A 13,765-nucleotide genomic window follows, 5' to 3' on the forward strand; every position below is an offset into this window, starting at 1 on the left:
CATCAAAATCGACTTAACAACCTTGGTAGTAATACTGCATACCATCAAAATCGACTTAACAACCTTGGTAGTAATACTGCATACGACAAATACCACGCACCCAAAACCATCAAAGTCTACTTAACAACCTTAACTAATTCACAAATGTAATAAAAGAACCATCCTTGCAAAGTTTACCATATTATTTCTCTTATATTTGAGAACATACTTCAATCGCATATCAAATTAGTTCATATTATCTTTCAATAAGATGGCTGAAAAATAACCAAATCCACAAAAAGATCACCTTCAGTTGAAGTCCGTAAAGATATCTACTTTATTAAATAGTAATCATTATATGATATCATTCCATGTGGAATCGTAAAAAGTTTTTAGAATACAAGCAGATGACTGGTTGCTAATCACTGAAAAAACCACCTCCATTCCATTTGCAAATAAAATCAATTAACAACTCAAATCTCATGCACTGAATTCTTGTCGTTTGGCGAATCTAAAACACCTACATTTTAGCTCATAGGGGTACACTAAGGGTCCTATTTTACATAGAATATCCACCCCACCAAATCCCAAATAAAAGGACTGAATTCTCGGCGTTTGGCAAATCTAAAACACCACTTTTTGCTTCATGAGGTTATCATTTTACCTGGAATATCCACCCCACCAAATCAAAAAACTATCCCAGATTTAAGATACAAAATTATGAAATTTTTTTGTTACATTGGAAGAATCGAATCATATAAAGTAAAAAATACCAAGGTAAGGAAAGGACACTAGTTCACAAATATCCACCATAGTTGTTATTAACTATGCTGTCATTCATCAGGTTCAAGGAATGTCAAGTCAGTCTTTCAGCTTGCACAATATGAGATGCTGTCGAAAGATTGTCTAAAACTAAGAAAGCACCTTCCAATTATCTAATAAACCACATCAGGCAAGGTTTCTGTAAGAACGTACTGGTCAATTGAACACCGAATCGGCAATCTCACGAAATGTGATGCTGACAGAGAATATCCATAATGCTAATCTGTGCAATACATTTTGAGGAACTTTCTCGATGTAGAAGTAAAACCTGCCCCTTTTCTTTGGAAACTTGCTGTCTCGTGTTCTCTCGACTTCTAAATATTGCTTAGCAGCACTAAGATCAAGGCCTTGCCTCATTTACAATCCAATGCCCAATTCTGATTTCATTTGTCCTCTGGTGTTTCAATTGGATTTCCTTGGAAGAAGACTGCGTTGTACTAGACTGAACCTCTTTGGGTCACAGATTGGTTAATGGAGACATAACACATGTACTATATGTGCCATAAATGGCAAAAACTATTCCACAAACTAAAATGGTCAGATCAATGGCCTTTTGTGAAAAATGTAGACAGCCTCTAAAAGCTCTAAGGTGAAACAATGATGGGAAAACAAATGCAAGCAATGCACAGACAGTACTTCCCACCAAAGAGACAAAGACCCCAAATCCAGGCAAGGATGAGGCCAGTATTGCAAGGACAACAACAGAACCCGCACGAAGAATTTTAAATAATACTGTTTCCACCCATGGGAATGCAACAGAGATTTTTTGAAACCAACAGCTTTCTATCAGTTTCATCTCAAACATTTCATGAATAGGATGCATCATGACAGGAAATGTCAAGAGGAGGGCTATGCAAAGCCCCACTTTCACAGCAACTGCAGACCAATCATTAGGAAGATTCAGAGTCACTATATCTTGGGTTTCGTTTCCATATGCAACGTACCCTGCCAATCCAAAACTAACATATAGAGAAGTAAGGGAAAAAAACGCCAGACCCAACACCTTCCCGAATTTCTGGGGCTTTTTTATTGAAGCTTCCAATGATAAGGTCATGCCAAAGCCCTCAAAGCAAAATACTGCAACTCCGAAAACGAAAGGCAAGGCCTGCCAACCTGTGAAGGTCTGTACCTTATCCAGCCCTTGAAATGAAGAATAATCATCCTTGATGACAATTGCCATAGCCAAAACACTGCAGACATCTGCGAAAATACTGAAGGGAGCAAGGGCTGACAACGTTCGAACCCAAGCCAGTGCAATTTCCACAGGAACTAAAATAAAAATGAAAAATAAACTTCTATTACTTGATCCCGTGAACAGTGAGGACAAATTTTGACCTACAAAAACCAAATAGGATACACACCCTCCACACTGAGAAATTAGTAACATTGTCTCTGCTGCAAAACGCCCTATTTTTCCGTAAGTGTGCCCTCCAAGGTCTCCATATGTTAATATATTTACTTGGTCCAACTCTTCCAACTTCTCTCTGCACCTGACCTGAATACAACCATAGGAGATATGAATTCCCAAAACTACACTTGTCAATCTCTATTATTCATCCTAATAAAGGTCATCTGGTAGAAACTAATACAATACAATATTGAATGCCAGTGACCATGGTGGTTTAAAAAGTGTAAAGAAATAAAATGTGATATTTTAAAAGTAAGTTTAAATAAAAAATAAAAAATTAAACTCACATATTAGGTTATTAGGTTTTGAACATGCAAAATACTAAGACAGATCCATCTTAACCCCTATATTTTGTAATGCCAAGAGCTAGAGCTATCAAATTCCTCAAGTTGCCCATGGTAGTTGATTTAAATCTTGGACAAATTGGTGGATATTAAGATGAAACAGATCCATCCTAACCCCTATCTTTTGTAATGCCAAGAACTATCAAATTCCTCAAGGTGCCCATGGTAGTTGATTTAAATCTTGGACAAGTTGGTGGATATTAAGATGGGACAGATCCATCCTAACCCCTATATTTTGTAATGCCAAGCGCTATCATTTTCGAAAAGGTGCCCATGGTAGTTTATTTAAATCTTGGACAAGTTGGTGGATATTATAATGGATTTGTGGGTGTTTTTTATTCTTAGGTAGTTATTACGATAGATCTGTGACGTTTTTTTCCTGAGCTATCAAATTCCTCAAGGTGCCCTTGTAGTGAATTTAAATCTTGGATAAGTTGGTGAATATTAAGATGGATTCGTGGGTTTTTCATTTTGTTTATTTTTGCCAAGTGGATATTATGATAGATCTGTGATTTTTTTTTCCAACATCACAGGTGGGCACACACAGGCACATAGGTCTCCCCACAACCGACCTATGTGAGAAATGCAGCACTTGGTGCGATTGCCAGTAAAAGCAAATACTTAAATTGGAGATCAAGGATCTTTAGATAGTCATTTAAAGGCAATCAAAGACAGAGGAATCCAGCGGTTCAATTGAACGTAAGCAGATCAAGGGAGAGGAGGGGTACATTCCGGAGACTCAGTGGGGATCATACATCAACTTTTCGTGCGAGCGCAGGCCTGTGGCTTTAACTGTGCATTTAATGTAATCGGTGAATTGGGTGAACAAATGAGTATACTTAAATGAAAATGAGGTGCATTCTTCAGAGCGGATGAAGATACGGTGAGGGTGGGCTAATCCATCAACTTTTCATGTGTGTCTCTAAGTGTGCATTTACTGGGCCCATTGAATATGGGCACTAGCACAGATCCATCTCTACCTTGGTTTGATATACACCTGAAGCTTTTGAAGATCTACATCTTGAGTTCACACGAATGGCCCAAACCAAAATATATTATTGGTACTAACATAAGGCTCCCAAGGTGCATAGCAGGTCCAAGTTCAGAGGAGAAGCTGCTAGTTACATCATTTCCAATCATTTAACAAACCTAATTTCATTTTCAGGAGAGCGTTGAATTGTTCAAGGTTTATTGCAACCAAGTATTCTTTAATTTTGAAAGGGTTTCACTGTAAGCACTATTTTTCAAACTGATACAACATTTCATAAGTGGGTTCTCATCTTGAAAAAGATTATTACTAGATGTGATAAAAAATTAGGAATTATCCATGCAACTGGCTAGTACTTGAAAAAAAATGAAACAATCATGCTTATAGCATCATAATCCAAACAAAGGAGCAACTGCAATATATTACCAGAAGTATCATGCAGTAATATGTCAAGCCTGCTGCACAAAATATGGCTCCAGCACTGGCAGCCCATCCACTGACTCTGAATGCATAAGGGAGACCCAAAACACCAGTCCCCACAACTGATACAATAATATTTCCAAAGGCCTGTGGTCTTGAAGCAGTTCCTGCCCTCCCCTGTTTCTGCAAGAGTGGTAGAACACCTTCGTCTGCCATTGTTTTGCCCGGCAGAAATAAGGAATTGTTTCCAGAACAGAGTAGGAAACTACTTCATTCACACAAAACCAACTTCAATCATGCACCCAATTCACACAAAACCAACTTCGTGAAGCAGTGCGAGAAAGGGTGCGAAATGCACTGGGATATTTATTGGTTTGCTCGTTTCGCGGTGGCGAATGAATGTGAAAGGAAGTCGTTTATGTCGTGCCAAGTGCGGAGCTTCCGTTTGATTTAAAACCCAATCCCACCACTTCACTTTTCTTTAGGAAGCACGCCACCGAATAATCTGGCTCTTAAGAATGAAACCGGGCTGCCAGTTGTGAGTTGTCGTCTGTGTGCATTTTGTGGTAGGTACATGTTTTTTATTTCATTTGAGTTGTCGTCCGTGTGCATTTTGTGGTAGGTACATGTTTTTTATTTCATTTTGGTTTTATGTTTTTAAGTTGGTAAAATTTCAGTGTGATTTTGTTTTTATTTGTTTTTCAAATTTGGTAAAAACTCATATTAATTTAATCCTAAATTGTTTTTAGGATTAATTGTGGTAAAATTATTATGGTTATTATTGTTATTTTTATCTTTTTCAAGTTAAGTAAAATTTATATTAAGTTAGGAGAGATTTTTCGGCGAAAATCACAAGGAATATCATTTGTCAACCCATTTCGAACCAACTAGTGTGGTTCATCGTCAAGACAAGTTATTAATTTAGTGTTAAGGAAAGTTATTGTTACCTATTATTGTTATTTTTATATTTTTCTAGTTAAATAAAAATTATTTAATAAAATTTATATTAATTTAGTGTTAAGGAAAGTTATTATGGTTATTTTTGTATTTTTTCAAATAAAGTAAAATTTATATTAATTTAGTTATTATGTGAAAATTTGTGTTAAGTTAAATTGTTGTTATTTTTAAATAGTGGGAAACCCTGTCAAATTGCTGTTATTTTTAAATAGTGGGAAAATCTGTCATAACTAGTAGTGAAGATAGTTATTACTAGTTGCTATTTGCTAATATATACAATAACTCATCACTTTTATTGAGAGAAATTTTTTCGTTTTTATATGTATAAAGTTGTGTTGATTTTATTTTGTTATTTTATTTTTAAATTATGTTGATAAATGCATTTATATTGAAAAGAGAAGTTGTTAAGTTTTAGAAATTTTTTATTATAAATATTATTTGTATGTTATTTAATTTTTTAAAATGTATTTTTTATTATTTTCTTTTTATCAAAAGTTGTGATTAAATTTATTAAATTATTTGCATTTTATAAATGGAAATTTGTTATTATTTGTGTGGTTAAAAGGGTTTTCAATCATATAATTAACTCTCAATTTCAAAATTAATTAATTTATGTTATTAAGATTTTTTATTTCCATTAATATTTTTTTCCTAGATAAAAAAGCATAATTTTATTATCAAATAGATATAAAATTATATATTATTCATACATGTCTGGCATTTATATTAAGTAAGGCACAGTCTAACATATAGACCAAATGATCTTTTTCAGAGCATTTTTCCAGGTTAATTTTAATCAAAACCCGATAGAGATTTTTAAAAACTTGAGTTAAGTTGTTTAATTTGTGGAATTCTAGTGCCCAAGGGTTTTCCAATTGAGTTTAAGTTGTTTAATTTGTGGAATTCTAGTAACCAAGGATTTTCTAGGGATCTGAATCCATTTTTGCATTCAAAAATGTATTTTAAACAACAAAAAATTGCAATCTTGCTTGAGATTGTATCACCAGATGAAAAAGTTATTTTGTTTATAAGTTAGACTACACCATTTAGTATTATAGGTCCAAAAATAGTAGATCTTCGACCTCACATGAGATAATGTCAGTGCATAGGCCGAACACAAAATTTGATGAAGTTTGGACAAGAGCTTACCAATGTGATGGGTTGGTCACATGGTAATGTTGGGGGAATATTTTTGTTTAGAAATTTTAAATATTTAATTTAGGAGCAAGCATTGTTTTTTTCGAAATTAGTTCGAGAAGTTACTCATCCTGAAAGTTATTTTATGCTGTAAATGTAGTTTTCAATTTTCCTTATTTTGTGGAGAAGGAGAAACGATTCACATCTTTCATGACTCTTGGTTGTCATAGTCAATTTTTCTTTTCTGGAGAATAAAGAATGAGTACCTAGAAGGAGGGGCTTGTTGCTTTCCCCGTGTAACTACAATTCTGAAGTTTGCAAACACACCTGTAATTTCCAATTTGTGTGAACCATAAGGTATTTATGTGTGAATGGCGTAAATGAACAGTGAGATAGAATGTAAATGAACAGTGAGATAGAATGTAAGTTTTTGTGATGATTAAATGGTTTGAGATTAAATCGAGCCCTTGTGATTAAACCAAATCGACTTTTGTTTGTGAATTGTTATTAGTTGCAGTTTTATTCCTGTGCATTTGATTATTTTGAGAACATGTAACTTGTTGAATCAATTTACACTCAGAAATTGAACCCCTTTGCCTCCAGTCATTGTGTGATAGGCCATTTATCTTTTGTATTCTTGTTGCATCGGTTTCAAAACCTTACGAGGAATGTTCACTATGTTCTGGCGCAATGAATGTGTGGTGGTTTTTTTTTTGCAGCGATTTAAACTAAAACATAGTACCCTATTTTGAATACATTCAACACCCTTATAAGATTGATTTTCGGACTGTCAAATTCGAACCAGCGTTGCAAACTCTGATGAAGAAAGGCAAAGTGAAACATATATGGTGTTGAGGAGTCAGTCAGGGACATGGAAGTCGATTTTGGAAAGGAGATTGCCAAATCATTTAATAGCATAGGAGATTGAGGTTTTGGAAGGGACGCTGCCAAATCATTTGACAGCACAGGCCTTTACTCATTTTCCCAGAAATCGCTAAACCGAATTTTGGACAGTGCGTTGCCAAATCATTCTGAGCGACTTGCCAAAAAAAATTGGAGGACTGTGTATCAGTTTAAGATCTCCTTTTGCCTACCCATGGAACCAATTTGTGGTATTAGAGCAAACCTTTTATATAGTTGATACTATCTACAGTGTAAGAGAAGATGGTTATGCGAGCAAGAAGAGCATGAGGTCGAGGAGGCACACCCATGGGTAACGTAGAGCTTAGAAAAGAGATAAGGAGACCTCAAGATCAGTTAGAGGCCGTGGAGGTAGGAAGACAACGAGATCCTGAGACTTGAGATATTAGTGAACCTAAAGAATAAGTTGAGGAAGAAGGAGAAACACCTGCTGAGGAAACTCCAGAAGTCAAGTTATTGAGATCATTGTTAGGCTCAAGTTCAAGACCAAAGCCTGAACTATCTACCTATGATGGCAGCCTAGCAGCTGAAAATTTGTTTGATTGGATTAATGAGTTAGACAAGTATTTTGAATATGAAGAGATGGACGATGACAAAAGGGTGAAGTTTGCAGTAACAAGGTTGAAAGGTCATGCTGCACTATGGTGGGACAATGCGCAAGCTGAAAGGAGAAAGAAGAACAAGCCATTGATTAAAAGCTAGGATAGATGGTGACAAAGATCAAGAGTAAATTCTTACCAAAATATTACCAAGTAACTCTCTACGGGCATATGCAGAACCTTAACCAAAGGTCACTAACAATAAAATAATATACTGAAGAATTTTACAAAGTTAACTTGAGAGTAGGTTATGTGGAAGATTGATCCATTAGATAAAAAATATGCTCAAAAATGAAAGTTATCGGAATGGCTTGAAAATGGAACGACTGGATAGAGCTCATTGTTCTAAATCTGACGCAACTCGTTTCATGGAAAAAAAAATGATGTATGCTCCCAGAAATGAGTTATGGTTGATTTGGCAAACGAGGAAATTTTGGCAAAAGTTTGTGCAAGTTGCCCAGTCAGCATTCCAAATAGCTAACTGGGCTTGCTGACTGTGTAAGGTTAATTGGGCTTCAAACAGCCAATGGTAGCTCGCCATGTGGCAGGTTCTAGGTGTTGAGTTGGCGAAATTCTATTGGGTGGAGTTGTTGGTGAGTGGACCAACGGGGCCACCACGTGGCACCTCGGTGGCTACTAAAAACTTGTTGAATTCTGAACTGCACTCAGTGGGATTCAAACCATGCACCTCTCTCCAACTAAATTCTGCTCTTAACATCGTGCCACATGTAGTCCTTATTAAAAGGATCTCCAAACATTTTATTTAAATAATATGTGGTTGGAGTATTGGGGTAGGGGGTCGAGGGCTAGCCCTAGCCTCAGTCACCGTGCCCACAAGGATTAAGGGCAGGACCGGGAACCAGTGCTTAGCCCCCCCCCCCTCATTTTAAATATTTGCCCATGCGACCATAAGCCAGGACCAAGGGTCGATTCGGAGGGAGCTAGACCAAGGGGGTTAGCCCCAGGTCACATGGAGCGTCCATGTGACCAGGAAGGCATGCGCGGGAGTCAATGGCAAATTTAATCATCCCAAAATTTGCACAGGTGGTGCACCAATTTGTCACCCAGTTAGCAGAAAAAGGGTGGAATTGTAGGACGGTTAGCTGGACTTGGCAAAATTGTAGGTCAACTAACAGCGAAACTTGGGAAGCTCATAACTTTCTCAGTTTTTGGTATTTTTAGGAGAAGCAAGAGGCTAGATAGGGGTTTTTGATAGATATGAAGCCAATGGAGTTGTTTTTGAATCCATTTGAGCACTGTAATTTTATGTAATCACTATTTTTATGAGAATAATGATATAGGCCCGAGCATTGGAAGCTGGACCAGGAGACGTAGCCTCAAAATTATGTGTTTATGAATTTAACATAAGAGCCTCAAAATTCAAATTTGATCACTTGCAATTTACATAAACCTCAAGCAGTTTAATATACAGATCAAGTTTGGAATCAGAGCATAGGTTTTCTTTGTTGTTGTTGTTAGTGTTAGTCTTTACAGTCTTCCTCCAGTGATCAAACATGCTCCTACAAAGTGATTTTAAAGTGTCAAGGTCAAATTTTGTCATTTCAATGAGTCTTCAAGCAAAATTTGGTCACTAGGCATTAGGTCTAAGGTTTGATTTTACCCTTGTCAAAGTTGTCCAAATGACGTTCCATGTCACCATTCAACTAAGTGTACCATCATTCAAAGGGTTTTCATCAGCATGTCAAGTTCCACTGGGCCATTTTACACCTTGTTCATGCTTTAGTTGCGCCTAGGCAAGGTTCATTTCCCTCTCCTAGGGTTTTGAAGCTAATTTCTCTTGGATGGTCAAATCATCGGAAAAACTTGTATCCTGATGTTCATACGCCTTTCCCTATCCATAATGTACCTTATTAAACACTTCCCATCACTAAAATCCCCCAAATTCCTCATTTTCGCACAAACCCTAGTTTCTTGCTACAACCTTGCAATTTTCTAGGTTGGACCTGTGTTTTGCCTTTCTGGACCCCTTCCCCTCACTCAATCTCTGAGATTTCACTTTTCCCTACTTCCTAACATCCCTCCCTACTTCCCAAAATTTCCTCAAGAATTTAGAAGCTCCCTATCCCCTTCATTTCGCTTCATTTCGACAAATCCCTTGTTCCACACATCAGGATAGGTTTCACTCAAATGATGTTTCTGAGAAATAAAAGATGAATTTTTGAAAACTGAGAGAGGTTTTTGTCCACAACATGCCAAGAAAGAAAAACCTCCTTCACTTTTTACACAGGTGTCACGGTTTCATAGAAATGTCAAAAATATAGTTGCCTCAGGAGAATTGATGCACCTCTGAAGTGACCTTGGGAAAATCAAATTTTCTCCTAGCTCAATTGGCCAAATGACTTTTTTGATGAGTAAAATGATAACTAGACACAAGTATATTTCCAATGAGCTATCATGAGCTCAATTTTGAGTTGAGTAAGGCATTCAAAAGTTGATTGTAACAGCACTCTGCCTTTAGGCAGCCTCATTTGGCACATTTTGACCAGTCTTGGGAGATTTGATTTTTTATAGGGAAAATGAACTCCAAATTGAAAAATTATAGTTGGGTTGGAAATTAGACTCAAATACCTTTCCAACGAGCTATCCTGCACCCAATTTGGACACCGGGAAGGCCTCCAAAAGTCTCCTGCAAAAACCGCTACGCACAGGCTATATGCGCCGCGCCTCAAGCCCAGTGCGCCGTGCCACTTCCTAGTGCGCGGCGCTAAAAATCTAGAACTCCAAATGAGGAATGGTTTGCATTTTTGGATTCAGCATGAAAAATCATGACTACTGGTGCCCGGACAAGAAATTTGGAGCATTTTTGGGGCATTTTGGGTCACATGACAAATTTTTGGGCAAAATACAGGGTTTTTTTCCCTGCGGCGCAGCACTAAAAATCTAGAGCTCCAAATGAGGAATGGTTTGAATTTTTGGATCCAGCATGGAAAATCACATTACTGGTGTCCGGACAAGAAATTTGGGCAAGATCTGAGTCTCCAGGAGGTCAAAAACACCCAAAAAATGGCCTCTCTGCCCCTTTTTTGACACACAGGAAGCAGTCTTGGGAGAATGAAGATTTGGAGGGGCAAATGAGCACCAAATTCAGAAATTCCAGTTTGGTTAGAAATTAGATAGGACAGGCTTTCTAACAAGCCCACTTGGGCACATTTTGGACACCTACAAGTGCCCCAAAATAGGCCCCAAAGTAGCGCGACGCACAGAGAAAATGGCGCGGTGCACAGAGGAAAAATTGCCAAATTTGCTTCTGTTTTGCGAATTTTCGATTTGCAACTTCTCCAAGTGGGCCCGCTCATCTACACTTTGGTTTTTTGGCACCAAAGATGAAATTTAAAGTATTTTTTCCCTAGATTGGCTTCTATCCAAGTGGCGAAGGAAGGCAAACGGTCACCCAAGCCAAATGTCATGTTTGTAGCGCTGCACTTGTAGTTGATGGTTGGCTCTTCATCTCCATTTGTAATGATTCGAGTGACTCCCCAACCCTTGGGCGTTTTATCTCTTCCTTACACATTCTATATATTGTATGCAAGCTATTTGCAAAGGGTTGGTTGGTTTGTAACTTCTGGGAGACTGTGGGAAAGAAACTCTGTTGCTTCACTGTGTGTTTTTGATAGAGAATTAATGAAAGGCAACGGCTTTGTTTCATGAGATTCTTGTGGTTGTGAGTGTAGCAAATGTGTCTCTTATGTTTTCATATGTATTTCGTTATGTTTCATAATTCAATTCATGTTCATTTCCAGTGAAATTTTCTGAGTGAGATTAGGTAGAATTCAATTTTATTGCTCTGCCTGTGGGAAAATTTCATGTTCAGTGTTCTTCTTATGTTGAAAAGGATTCATGTTCCTATGCCCTTTTCACACTCCTCAACAATCTCTTCGTTCCGCGTTATTCCAAACTAAATTGCTACACTTTCCGCCTGCCTTGCCTCATGAAGTAATCTGTGCCTTTGTATTAAATTCTCTGTTCTTTGCTGACCGTTGGTCCCATACCATCCCAGAAGCTCGGTCATTCATAAAAATTGTTTCTTGTATCCATATTCACTTACTAGCCTAAGATCAATACTTCACTATAAGTCATCTCAGACCGTTTTTTGCTTATCTATTCACTGAGCGTGACTCGAAGAGAGCCCTCTCCTGTTCTGGTAGGGCTAGCTACCAGACTGAGCATGGTTTGTGGTTACCCTGAATTTTTCCTTCCTTCAGCCTAGGGCAGATTTAGGTGCTAACATAGTGGCGACTCCACTGGGGAAGAAAATGGTTTACTTGTAGATTGTCTTGCCCCAGTACATATCTCAAGTTCAGATCTGATGGTTGATGGTGGACAACAATCAGACAGAAGATGGCTGAAATCATTCACCTGGCGACTCCATTCACTGAAGAATCCAGCAATCGGTGCTTCATGGTGACTCCACTGGAGGACTAACTTTTTCTCTGCGAAAATGGAAGGATCTTACACAAAGTTCGGGTATCCAAAGTGGAATGGTATTCAAGACCTACTCAGCTTCCTTGTGAATTACTTCTTTGCTGTTCTTGAAGCTGCCCTGAAAGCTTTTCAGAACTTGTTGTATGATAAAGGTGAATAGAATCTTCACTCGACCTATTCAAAAAGTGTAAATATTGAGTTCCCTTTAGATCCTGGCCTCCTTACTTTTCCCACATCTTATGATGCCCCTCTTTAGAGTGATGAGCCTAAAGAAAACAAACCTGATCCCATCGCTCTTGTACATATCCCTACAGCTGTTATAATCCCAGATAGGTATAAACCTCTTGTTTTACCTTCTGTTCTTCATGCTTTCCCCAAAAACTATGATCTATACTTGCCAAGATTTGATGGTGAATGTAAGAGTGTCAATGCTGAGCAACATGTGCAGAATGTTGAGACTTTTCTAGACCTTTTCGAAATTGATGAAGAAGATGTCAGTATAAGGTTTTTTGCTCTTTCTTTGCAAGGCAATGTCAAGAGTTGGTTCAAAGCCCTGCCGGATGCGAGCATCATAGATTTACAGCAGTTCATCAAAGTTTTTCTTGACAGATGGAGGATCGGACAGAACATTTTCCTTATCGTAGAAGAGTATAATCAGCTGAAAAGACTGCCAGGGGAGACAGTACAACAGTTTTCAGCCAGATTTAATCAAGTTTATTATTCAATGCCGGTTGATATAAGACCCCCTCCTGGATCTGCTCTCTTGCACTACCCAGGTGCCTTTGATCCGAAAATGGAGTTTCAGCTGAGAGAAAAGAATGTCGCAACACTTGAAGAGATATAGAACAATGCAGTAAATGTAGAGGCTCATTCGCTGATCAGAAGGGCAAGGTTGAAAGAAGAAGAGATGAAAAACGTGGATCTAGAGAAAGCTACACCTTCATAGGAAAAGCTTGACATTTTGGTGAGTGCAGTAGAAGAGATGGTGAGAAAAATGACTGCAAAAGATGAAAATGGCGTTCATGAACAAGTGGTTGATCCAAAACATTTTGTTTCTTATCTCAGTAGTCATAAGGATTGTTTTGTAGATCATATTGGAGAAGAAAGACCTATTGACATGACATGTATGCTTGATGACGTGTTTTACACTGACGATTTGCCTCAGTTTGATCAGTATGATGATGATGATTATGCTCTCCAAACAGAAGCTAATCTTGCAGACAAATCAACAGCTAGTTTGTGGGATGAGGAAGTTCGCTTATAGCAGCTCGAGTATAGTGATCAACCGAGGCATATCAGCTATGGAAACGATGAGGAAAGTGCAGCAGATTTTGAAGTAAGTGAAGGATCTTTGCCTTTGTGCTTTGATTCATGTCAGTTCATTAGAGATAATTTCCATGCAATCAGACATCAGCTATTGGCAAATCTTTATTTGGATCCTCTTGAGGGCGATGAAAACTTTGTTCCAGACTTCTTATATTCAGAGTTCCAGCCCCCAAATGCCATTAATAGTCAGGTTGCACATGAAGACGTAGAAGCTGGCATATATGATCAAACGATACAAGAATATTCCTTACCTCTCTGTTTTGAATCATTTCAGTTTTTGTGGGGTAAATTGCATAGTAAATCTTCAAATGAAAAGTTTGTAGGAAATCAACAATCTCTCAGTTTTAATGTTGAAGATGAGACAGATGGCGAAATTTTTGAGCAGGTCGTTAATAAGAAATCTTCCCCTGAAATGATTGAT

General features: G+C 37.7%; 1 protein-coding gene across 1 annotated transcript; it reads right to left on the minus strand.

Moving 5' to 3' along the window:
- Positions 1 to 602: 602 nt before the first annotated feature.
- Positions 603 to 4,449, minus strand: LOC149155548 (amino acid transporter ANT1-like). The gene is made up of 2 exons (XM_089445683.1): positions 3,968 to 4,449; positions 603 to 2,296 (listed from the first exon to the last, which is right to left on the minus strand). The coding sequence occupies exons 1-2, from the start codon at positions 4,175 to 4,177 to the stop codon at positions 1,259 to 1,261; spliced, it is 1,248 nt and encodes a 415-aa protein (XP_089301809.1). The 5' UTR covers positions 4,178 to 4,449; the 3' UTR covers positions 603 to 1,258.
- Positions 4,450 to 13,765: the final 9,316 nt, after the last annotated feature.

The sequence above is a fragment of the Pinus tabuliformis genome, chromosome 9, assembly GCF_031772625.1.
Source record: "Pinus tabuliformis cultivar Carrire ecotype Pingquan chromosome 9, CPIR1, whole genome shotgun sequence".
NCBI classification, from domain to species: Eukaryota; Viridiplantae; Streptophyta; class Pinopsida; order Pinales; family Pinaceae; genus Pinus; species Pinus tabuliformis.